This window comes from Pelodiscus sinensis, chromosome 23 (genome assembly GCF_049634645.1).
Source record: "Pelodiscus sinensis isolate JC-2024 chromosome 23, ASM4963464v1, whole genome shotgun sequence".
Taxonomy (NCBI): Eukaryota; Metazoa; Chordata; order Testudines; family Trionychidae; genus Pelodiscus; species Pelodiscus sinensis.
In genome coordinates, this window is record NC_134733.1 from 7,652,622 (window position 1) to 7,663,492 (window position 10,871).

The window sequence follows — 10,871 nt, forward strand, 5'->3', positions numbered from 1 at the left end:
CTCCCAATACACTTTTAATGAAGAGCTGCAGCGGGGTAGGTTCCAGACCCAGCGAGAGCTGGGACAGAGCTGGGCTAGTGGCCAGCCCGCTAAAAAGTTTACTGGCAGGTGGGGGGGGTGGGGCACGGGGAGAGCTGTGTAGTCTATAGCATTAACCTATAAGCTTTTGCTTATCAGTTAATCAACTACACTATTACATTACATCCCTTCTGCACACCCGTCCATGAGCTTGGCGTGCTAGTGCTGGCTTCCCACTGGGGGAGGAGGGGAGCCCCAAGCCTCGCAGGCCTGATCCAGTTCACGAGGCAGGAAGCATTTCTGTCTGCTGCTGCTCTGCAGTGCAGGAAACCACTTGCCTGGAGGCTTGCCCAGAATTGCAGTGGTGCTTGGAAGCAGCAGGGGGTGCAAAGCCAGGTAAGTGCTTTCCCCCCCCCCCCCCCCCCCCCCCCCCATCTCCTCTTGCCCAGACTCTTCCCCACCCCCAGCCTATTCCTACACCCATTTTGTCATGTTACAGCCAAAGTTCTTCAGCTATTAAGGAGAATATTAGAGCAAAATAGGGACATTAAATAGCAAGTAATTGACTAATCGAATAGTTGATGCATTTTGCATCAAAAGTTTGACTAGTCGATGGGGCGTCTCTGCCTTTGAAGTACAGAAACAGCTCTAGGGCTGCCGCTTTGAAGTACCCTAGGACTGTTGCTACACTTCAAAAGTGAAAGCGCCATGTGGAGCCCGGGGTCAGCTGGGGACTCCCTGCTGACCCCGGGTTCTGGGCTCCGTGTGGCAGGGCCACTTTGAAATGCTGCTGCAGGAGCCCAGTGTCAGGCTCCTCTCACCATTTCAATGCAGCAGTGCTGCATGGAGCACAGGGTCTGTACCTTGGTTCCACATGGTGCTGCTGCTTTGAAGTACCCGCTTCTTCCCCCCCCACACACACCTTGCTGCCGCTATCAGAAAGAGGCAGCAAAGGAGGGAGGAGCGACTAGTCAACAAGCTTGTCGACTAGCCGATAAGCATTTGCTTATTGGATAGTTGACTAGTCCTTCACATCCCAAGAGCAAAGTATGTTTTGCTCATGTTAAATTCTGCGTGTAGACCATTGCTTTGAGTGTCTCTTGTGTCTCCATACTTCGAAGCAGAGTCTTGGCATGTGCTGGACTCTGTAGGGACTATCCCAGGTCCCAGCTCCACACACTGAAACGATATATGGCAGCTTGATAACCAAGATGGCCATTTTACCAAACAACTCTCTCTTCCAGAGCACAGAGATTGAGCTCAGAGGTACAAGAAGGACTTCAGCAGTGGTGTTCATACAGTTGACAATCCTATGCCCACACTGAATGCCAATATACAGTACATATGCTAAGACCAGTGAACTAAATTCTTGCTAAAATGGTTTGAAAACAAAGCCTAAGGGTTTTTTCCCTGAAAAGTTTACAAAACAAAAAAAACAGGAGAGAATGATTTACTTTAACCCTTGCCTAGAAATCTGAAAAGTTATTTTGTACCTATTTTCACTTGTACAGTAATCAGACACGCCCACAAAATTGTCAAGAAACACAAAAGGCCTCATCGTAAATCTTGACAATACCTCTAAATCTAGTCCTGGCTCTGAAGATATTAACATATATTAGCTACTGTGGCCCAGCTACTGTAGGCACAGTACTGCAAGCTGTCTCCTACCCCATACTCCACAAGCAAAGCAGATTCTTGTTCAAAATATCATGAAGAAAAACAACTGAGGTTCATTTCTTCAAGGGCCAGCATTTCTTTTCTCTGTAAAGCTGGTCATGAGTAAGGATAGGATATCAGAGCTCTGAAGGGGTCAGCCTATCCTCACCTGTGGGTGACAGGAGAAAGATCCAGGCTGTCAGCATGCCCTCCCCCGCCAAAAAAAGGTCATGAGCTTCACTTAAATTTTTGTTTCAAGATTAGAGGAAGTGTACCCTGTGCATTTGATAACACTTCAGCAACAACAGTACCCTATTTAGTCAATTTCCTGTTTTTTGGGGACTGGGGGGTTTCATACAGCAGCAAAGGAGGAAAACTTCTATATAAAGTGAATGTAAGACCAAAAATATTGTCAGGGGAATTGTTGTGCACATAGAGCCCTTTTCACAATTTTCAAGCCTATTCTGTTTTAAAATGATGTCCCTCTGGACACATTTTCTGACTTCAGTTAGCCATCTTGATATAAAACACACTTTTGCAGTGAAGACAAAGCCTTTCAAAGTAAATGCTTTCCAAGCTAAAAGTAGTCTGAATTTTTATGCAATTTAATCTGCAACTGTATAAAATTCTGATCCTAAAGCTTACGTATATGAAAAAGCAAATTCTCTCATCTCTCCATGCAGAGGATAGAAAACGTTATAAGTTCATGCCAATAATTCTGCAACTCAGTTCCTGTGCAACTCAGTTTGCAAGAAGCTTGAATATAGGCTTGTCGCCTTTCAACACTGAACGACATCACGCCAAGACATGAGACCTTTTGGGCAGGACTACTCAACACCATGGTCCGTTTGTGGACCACAGTGCAGTTTGGGTTTACATGGGGCTCAATGCTTGGCCTGTGCGTGGGATCCTTTGAACATGGCCTCCACTGGGAACATACTCCACAATGTCAGGCGGGATGAGCACTGAAAGACGCAACAGGTACAGGGTGTCAGTGTTTCTAGCCCCCAGGGAAGAGGTGCGGGGAACACCAGGGCATTGTGAGAAGTGCTTTGTATTTATGCCTGTTCGTGTGAAAGATGATATTTGCATGCATATGCAAACAGTCTTAAGTGTGTATATTTGCATGTATACACAAACACTCTTAAGCATGTGCTTGGAGTATCATTGTGGCCCCTGGGGCTTCCAAAGTTGAGTAGCCCTGTTTTAGGGTATGTCTATACCACACTTAAAATTCAAAGGCTGGCATGTGCCAGCTAACTCAGACTTGGGGAGCTTAGGGCTATTTAATTGCCATGTAGACTTCCAGGCTCGAGCTGCAGCCCAAACTCTGGGACCCTCCAACATCACAGGGTCTTAAGAGTCCAGGCTCCAACCCAAACCCATAAGTCTATACTGCAACCTGCAGTCCAAGCCCAAAACCAGCTGCCATAGTCCTGCCACAGGAGTTTAACTGAAGGGTAGACATACCCAGAGAGAGCCCACAACTTTATACTGCATGGAGCAGCTCATTAAAATGCTTCAGTTTGGGCCTTGTTATTTGGCACTAATGAACCATGAGAGACTTTTGTAGTAGCTGTGGAAGCTCTGTGCTAAGCGATCTGACAGAATAGGGTCAACCTACTGCTTTTACATGAAACAGAATGGCAATGATCTCATCTGCATTTCTTATTTGGAACCCTATTCCTACAGCCTACAATGGAAACCAAGGTCAATTTTGGTTTGCAATTTAAACAAAAGAAACTGAAGTCACACAAGTTGCTTATTTCCCCACTAACCTGCTGTTTTATGGGACACTAGCTAAAGCAAAGTTACACTTGCAAGACTTTAGTTATGACCTTTTAGGAGGTATCCATAGAGACAGAAGCTAGAAAGATTTGGACAAAACTGAAGGCTAAACTTGAAACAATACCTGGAGAAGCATTCTTGTTCAGCTGCCAAGTTTATATGTAAAGAGTTTAGTGCTCTACCACAGAATGCTTTATTTCTAAGAAAACATACTCTATCTAGTTCCTTTTTACTAAGTTAATTCTGGAGGCTGCTGGCTCTATTTACTATACTGGCTGGTTTATAATATTGAGATGTTAAACCATAAATCAGCAGCATAATCTGACTTGCTACCAACTTAAACTATTTTCAACTCATAATGAACAAGTGCTTTATCTAGTCCTTCACAGACTGACATACTTTTTTATGACACTAAGTAGAAAAATGAAGTTTAGTATAAGCCCGACTGCACTATTAAGAGAAAAGCTGCATCTGTTTCAGTTTCACCTCTGACTAATTAACTGGTCTTGTGCCAGCTATTAAAAATGGGAACACCAATTTCACATTGTACATTACATGTATTTTTAAGTGAGATGAAACTTAGGGGTACACAAGCCAATTGGATTCCTGAAAAGGGGTACAGTCATCTGGAAAAGTTGACAGCCATTGATATAGAGAATAGTTGTAATGCCTGTGCCATACAGGAAGAGGAGTGTAACAAACTGCAGCCATCAGTTATCTGCATTAGCAACAGGTTTTCAGTTTTAGTATGAACCAATAAAAAAGTAACTGGGGAAGTCAGGTAGCAGAATATCATTTTCATACCGGTTACCTTGGTCAAAAGAAACAGAGAAAGTACCAGCTAAACAAACAAGACCATCTCCTTACAGAACAAAAAATAATAATAAAAGGCAGGAGAAATGTGATGTGAAGACTCAAGAGGGAAACATAGGTACATCTCCACTGCAGAATTAAACTTGGCTCTTACTCGGGTGTTACCTCAAGCCCTTCTTGTCCTTATACAAAAGTCTTTAACTTAAGAGGTGCCTTCAATGTTCCTCCCAGCTCACAGAACAGGAGATGTGGTTTGCTTTCACTCAGGATACATTTGGACCACAGAGTTTTTCTGGGATACTTCTGGTATCCCAGAAAAGCTCTGCCTCATTCAAGGAACATGTCTGCTTTTCCGAAAAAGAATATTGGCATGCCTGTAAATCTCATTCTATGAGGAAGAAGGGATATTCCAAAAGAGACTTCTCCCCCCTTCCCCCCAACATTTGGCCCAGTGTAGATGAGCCATTTGTCAGAAAAGCCTCTTTTGGAAGAAAAAAAAAAAAGAGGAAAAGATATGCAAATTGCATATCTTTTTCCGATAGAACTTTGTAGTCTAGACACAGCCTCATGCTGGTAACTGATCCACTCTGCAGTGCACACAAAAAGGGAAGGTCCAAACTGTCCTAAATGAGTGATGGCAGGCTCCCTCCTCCACAAGTCCAGAAGTGAGATCACGTGTGTGGAATATGTCACTACTAGCTCAAGTTAAAGATAGTAGTGGCTGGCTAGAACCACAGAAACGCTTACATGATGGCGAGCCTGCTTGTCGAATGTGTGTTATGGCCACAATTTTGACTATCAGAAACATATAGTGACAGTCTAGTCATATGGTTATTTGAAAGTCATGTAAATACACTAAATCTTTTCAATGAAGAATATTTACTATTCATAAAATTTTAAACTTAAACAAGTAGTCTAGTAGCATTTAAAATACTAAGAAAACATATAGATGGGATCATATGAGCTTTCATGGGCACAGCCCACTTCTTCAGATGCCCACTGAAGGCTCCCAGCTCCAGCCTAGCAACACTGCCTGACCACGGATGTTGCCGAACCAGAAAGATTCAACTTGTAGTATATTTTTAGATTATTCAGTTTAACGATGCTCAAGACAATTTCCAGGCAGCCAACTGGGAGCTGGAGTTAACTCTGAAGAGTCTAGCTACATGACTGAGGCAGAGGTTAGGTTGTCTTGCATAAATGAAGTTAATTTAGCATTTTCAAATATTTACATATGTTTTAAAATTCTGGGGAGTTACCATTTTTATAGATTATGCAATTTTTGGAATTGTGTGCATTAGACTTCAGCACATCTGATCTCTTGACCTGGAAATGTTTATACCCTGGGCTCTACGCACAATGGAACAGTACAGAGTTTTTCCACTCCCCAGAACACCTGGCACTGGGATGCAGGTGTGAAGCATTTTCCTTTTCAGAGAGACTTCCTCCTTACCACATCACCTGATGAAACTAAACTCCCCTCTTGAATCTTACCATCACGTTCCCTCCTCCAGTTCTCTTTCAATGTAGAAGATTTCTAATAAACTAGTCTACTCTCTAGCTTTACTCCATGAGGCTTCAGAGACCTAAATACGTCTCTCCTGGCAGAGTTCTTCTTGGTTTTTAAAAACAAAAACAAAAACCACAGACCACACCAACCCACAACCCCCACACATTCCTGCCACCTGAAAAGGTGCAAGTATAATACGATATTTGCAGATGCCACTACAGGAGAGCTGTGAAGAGATAGCACTAATCAGCTGTTCATTGCAGAGAAAAGCAGATGGACAGAAAGCATAGCTGACAACAGTACACACAGAAATTTAATAGCACAGTAATGTCTCCCTCCCCCAAAAGGAGGCATTTCTCTGTGCAAGTACAGTACTAAGTGTTCTAAAAATAGAGCCTACACTCAATATTATATTATATATTTACTTCTACAGCTGTATGCTGAACAGCATAATGCCATGGGACATCTACACCATATGAAGAAATTATGCCTGAATTATCCTGATTTAGCATTCATTCTCTGAAGCACAGTACAGTAAAACAAGCTAAACAAGACCACTTTCTGTACTAGGAGGTCACTGGAATTATGAAAATATATTATTTGCCATACATTTACCTCAGTTTTTAACACTGAAATAGTTTGAAAATCAACTTTTAACCTGATTAAAGGTAAATTTTCAACAAGTTTTAAATTAGTTGGTTACACACTTCATTTGAACACATGCTGTCCAAATTATAAGTCAATATTTCCCAAAGCTCAGGATACAAAGACATAACTTATGATAATAGGCATTCAAAACTATATGATAGGGTTGAAAGAGGGGTACACTTGGTTTGATTGTCTTGCAGGGGCTGGAGATCAGAGTTTAGGAAAGTGTCTTACTGTTGTTTTAGTTCTTATTTAACAACACTGGTTTGGTCACAGCTCTACAAAACAAGGCTTATTCATCAAGTAGCAATGTGCCTACACAAAAGCCTTTTCTAGGGCTGTTAGAATTTTTAGCAGTTACTCAACTATTCTATAGTCCCTGGGGACAGGATGGCAGCCAGTGCAATCCCACCCCACTCCTAGGGAGTACCCCTGCCACCTGCTGCCTCTGTATCAGGGGAAGCAGTGCAGGGAGCCAGTCCATGAGGGGACCAAGTTTAAAAACCAGCTCCCTGTTCAGACCATCTGCCTGCCGCCTTGCGCTGCTGCTTCTGAAACAGAGGCAATGGCACATGGCGGCAGCAGCCCCCGTCTGGGGGGGGGGGAAGGACACACACACAGTCTGTCATCACAGAGCAGCCTCTGACCACAGTGGGCCCAGGCTCACTGCAGACAGAGGCTGCTCTGCAAGATGGGGGGGGGGGGGGGGGGGGAGAGAAGGAGGCAGAAATGTAGAGCTGGGGGGGGAGGCTTTTAAATCAGCTCTCCCCAGCACCTGCTTCCACACACACACACACACACACACCCCTCTGCTGCCTCTGATACAGAAGCAGAAAGGGGGAAGAGGGGGGAGAGAATGCCAGTAGTTAAGATTAAACTTAGGCTTATTGGTTAATTGTATACTTAACTATTCATTTATATCCCTAGCCCTCTCTGAAAAATCTTAAACCACTTAAAATAGCAAACTAGAAATGATTGCCCCAACCTACATCATTGGCCATAGTTCATCTATTAGAATTTCTGAAAAAGCACTGAAGCGCAGGCAATGATTCATAAGACAATATAAAGTGATATTTAACTTTGTTAATTGACTCACTTTTGTTTACCTTTCTTTGAATAAAGCATACATAATAAAGACAGGATGTTTGCGAGTGCAATCAAAATGTATCAACTACTTTCACACATTATCCTTGGAATTTATGTACTCATGCTTTGTATAATTAAATGCTTCCTTGCAAGACTGGATTCCATCCACTAAGGACTTACAATGGGGTCTCAGTCTTAGTTGGAGCCTCTAAAATCTACTGTAATATAAAAAAAATAAATATTTTAACTGTACAAAGGTACAAGAACCTCATTGTCAGCTGCTTAGAAGAAAAATAAAAAGTTAGGCCTTCAGGTACTTGAAAGCATCAGTGAAGATTTTAAATACTGATACTGCATAAAAGTAGTCCCCCAAAAGAGGAATTTTTCTACAATATTTAGACTAGCACATCAATAGCGTCTTCTCAACCAGTCTTCATACAGTTATGAAAAGGAAATGAATATCTTCAGCTATAAGATTCAACTACAGGCAGTCCCCGGGTTACGTACAAGATAAGAACAAACCTACAGTCCCTAAGTTGAATCTGTATGTAAGTCGGAACTGGCGTCCAGATTCAGCCGCTGCTGAAACTGACCGCCAGTTCTGACTTGCATACAGATTCAACTTAAGAACCCCAAGCCTCCCCAAGTCAGCTGCTGCTGAAACTGATCAGCAGCTGATTCCAGGACGCCTGGGGCAGAGCAGCTGGGGTGCTGCTGGGTTGCTCCAGTAGCACCGCTCCTCGCTCCTTGGTGCTACTGGACCAACCCAGCAGCACCCCAGCTGCTCTGCCCCAGGCGTCCTGATTCAGCCACTGCTGAAACTGACCAGCAGCAGCTGAATCAGGACCTGGGGCAGAGCAGCTGGGGTGCTGCCGGGTTGGTCCAGTAGTGCCCAGAGCGGCGCTGCAGGACCAATCGGCAGCGCCCCAGCTGCTTTGCCCCAGGGTCCACAACAAAAGCCTGATCTGCTGGGGGGGGGGCACACTAGCTGCGCCCCCCCCCTCCCCCAGCAGACCAGGGACACGGGGAGCACAGCCACAGCAGCAGCGGGGTGCCGTGCCTCTGAGGCTTTGCTCTGGCAAAGTCTCAGAGGCGCGGGACCCTGCCGCAGCTGCGGCTTCAGTCCCGGTGCCCGTGGTCTGCTGAGGACTGTCTCCAGCAGACCAGGGGCACCGGGAGCAAAGCCGCAGCAGCGGCGGGTTCCCGCGCTTCTGAGGCTTTGCCAGAGCAAAGCCTCAGAAGCGCGGGAACCCGCCGCTGCTGCGGCTTCAGTCCCGGTGCCCCTGGTCTGCTGGAGACAGTCCTCAGCAGACCACGGGCACCGGGAGCAGCTTACGAACGGGGCTCTCTCGCCCCGGAGCTCGCAGGCAGCAATCCGCCACCTCGACCTCCGGGGCGAGAAAGCCCCGTTCGTAAGTCGGGGACTGCCTGTACTCTACCACCACTTTGGGACATCAGTCTTACAATTTGCTGAGTGGAGGGACATCCCTCAGACATGAGCCTGAAGTGGGGCTCTACACAGAAATGAGACTGTCCTGGTAAATCTAACTACTTCATCAGATCTTTGGCTAGAAGTCTTGTGCTTGTTTATAGCGGAAGTATCTAATGGAATCTAGGATAAGTAAAAACTGCCGTCCATTTGAAATAAAAGAAAAGTTTTAAAAATTGCAAGGTAGAGGAAACATGTTATTCCATTCACTGAGCAGCTCTCAAACAAGACTGAGTACACCTCCAGATCCACGTAAGAAAACCAATGCACAAGCATGACATGGTCTTCTATTAGTGCTAAACACAGCTTTCCCTAGAAGCAAGGATAAGCTGATCTTTCAAGATATTTCCAGGTATTAGAGTTATGACACTTCAATCCACTTTATTAAAGAAGTCTACATGTGTTACAAAGTAGCCCAAAACCTTAAAATGACCATTCAAGTTTTATAAATAATAACAATTTAGCCAGAAATTAGAGTTGCCACTATATAATCACAGGTTAGTTTTGAAAGTGACATACATTCTTCGGCACACACACACACACAACACACTTCCATTTCACAGACAGAATTAAAGTAAGAGTCTTGAAAAGCCATAAAGGACTAAACAGTATACATTCACTTGATAATATGATAACATAAATGTATAGTGAATTGTAAACCAAGCTAAATATCTCAAGAAACAGATGCCCTATCTACATCTGCAATCCCTGCATTCAGAAATGAAGATTCACAGCAGTTCACATCTGTTAAGAGCTCCAGTAGCTTGTTTGCCTGTTACAAACAAGATGCAGTCTCACCATTTTAGCTGACATCACCTTAACTTCCTGAATTTCAGGTGAAGGTTTACAGAAGAGAATCATTCACCACCTTGAATGCCCAGTCCCCTGCCCAGCTTCAGCTCAGGGAGCCTTTTCTTCCTCCCCCAAACAACACCATGCAGCTCTGGAGGCACCTGCTAACACATCTGTCTCTCACCACCAAACCACGTTAGCAGAGCACCCCTCCCCGGCCCTTCCGACTCTGCAGGCCTGAAAGCAAACCTCCCTTGCACCCTCCTCCCCCACATCATGCAAGCCCTGGAGCCACCTGCTCTCAGGCCCTCCCCAAGTCACCGTCCCACCACGTCACAACCCTTCCCGCGCTACTTTCCAGCCACGACATGCGACCTCGCTTCCCACCCCCGGCACCGCCTGCCCAGAACTTGCTCGCTCCGCCCGGGAGCAGGAAGCCCAACGGGCCCTGCCCGGCCAGCACACCCATGCCAGGCCAGGCCGCCGGGGAGAAGGAAGGAGCCCGAGCTGCACGGGGAAAGAGGGGACTAGAGCGAGGGGGCCGGGCAGGAAGGGACCATGCAACAAACGGAGCAGGCCCCTTTCCCGGGGGCGCGGGCACAACCGAGCGAGGGTGGAAGGGAGCACCGGGAGCTGGGCCCCAAGGAAGGGGGGGGCAGCTCCGCTCCGGCGGCCCGCAGCTCCAAGCCTCTCTTACCATGATGGCTCCGCTGGGCTGGGCTCTAGCGACAGCGGCAACTTCCGGTCCCGTCCGGTATCTCTCTGAGCCAGGCCGCAGCCCTGCCACTTCCGCCGTGCCCGTTGCCTAGGAGTGCGCATCCGGGTCACTAAGACTCGGCCCCGCCCATCGCCGCTTCTTAACCAATCCGAGCGCGGTTCTCCGGCCATCGCCAAGTATGGAGCGCAGTACGCGTCGTTCGTTCGGGGGACAGGGAGGAACTAGGAGTGGGACAGACCATTTTCTCCTCCGGGGGGGGGGAGGGGGAACCATACCAGGCAGAATGAGAAGGAAGGAATAGGCAAAGCCGAGGGATAGGGCAAGCGAAGGAACATCCCTGCGAGATGAGATGG

At 46.0% G+C, this 10,871-nt stretch overlaps 1 protein-coding gene across 3 annotated transcripts in view; it reads right to left on the reverse strand.

Moving 5' to 3' along the window:
* The window catches only part of CAPZB (capping actin protein of muscle Z-line subunit beta), a 129,846-nt gene extending 119,191 nt beyond the window's left edge, over positions 1-10,655 (reverse strand). Inside the window, exon 1 of one of the 3 annotated variants that reach the window (XM_006115053.4) lies at positions 10,498-10,655. In XM_006115053.4, coding sequence (XP_006115115.1) covers positions 10,498-10,500 — 3 coding nt within the window. In that variant the 5' untranslated portion in view covers positions 10,501-10,655. Of the gene's footprint in view, positions 1-9,806; positions 9,941-10,497 lie in introns of those variants that run through there. The other 2 variants (XM_075906480.1, XM_075906481.1) reach the window with 2 other exon arrangements.
* Positions 10,656-10,871: the final 216 nt, after the last annotated feature.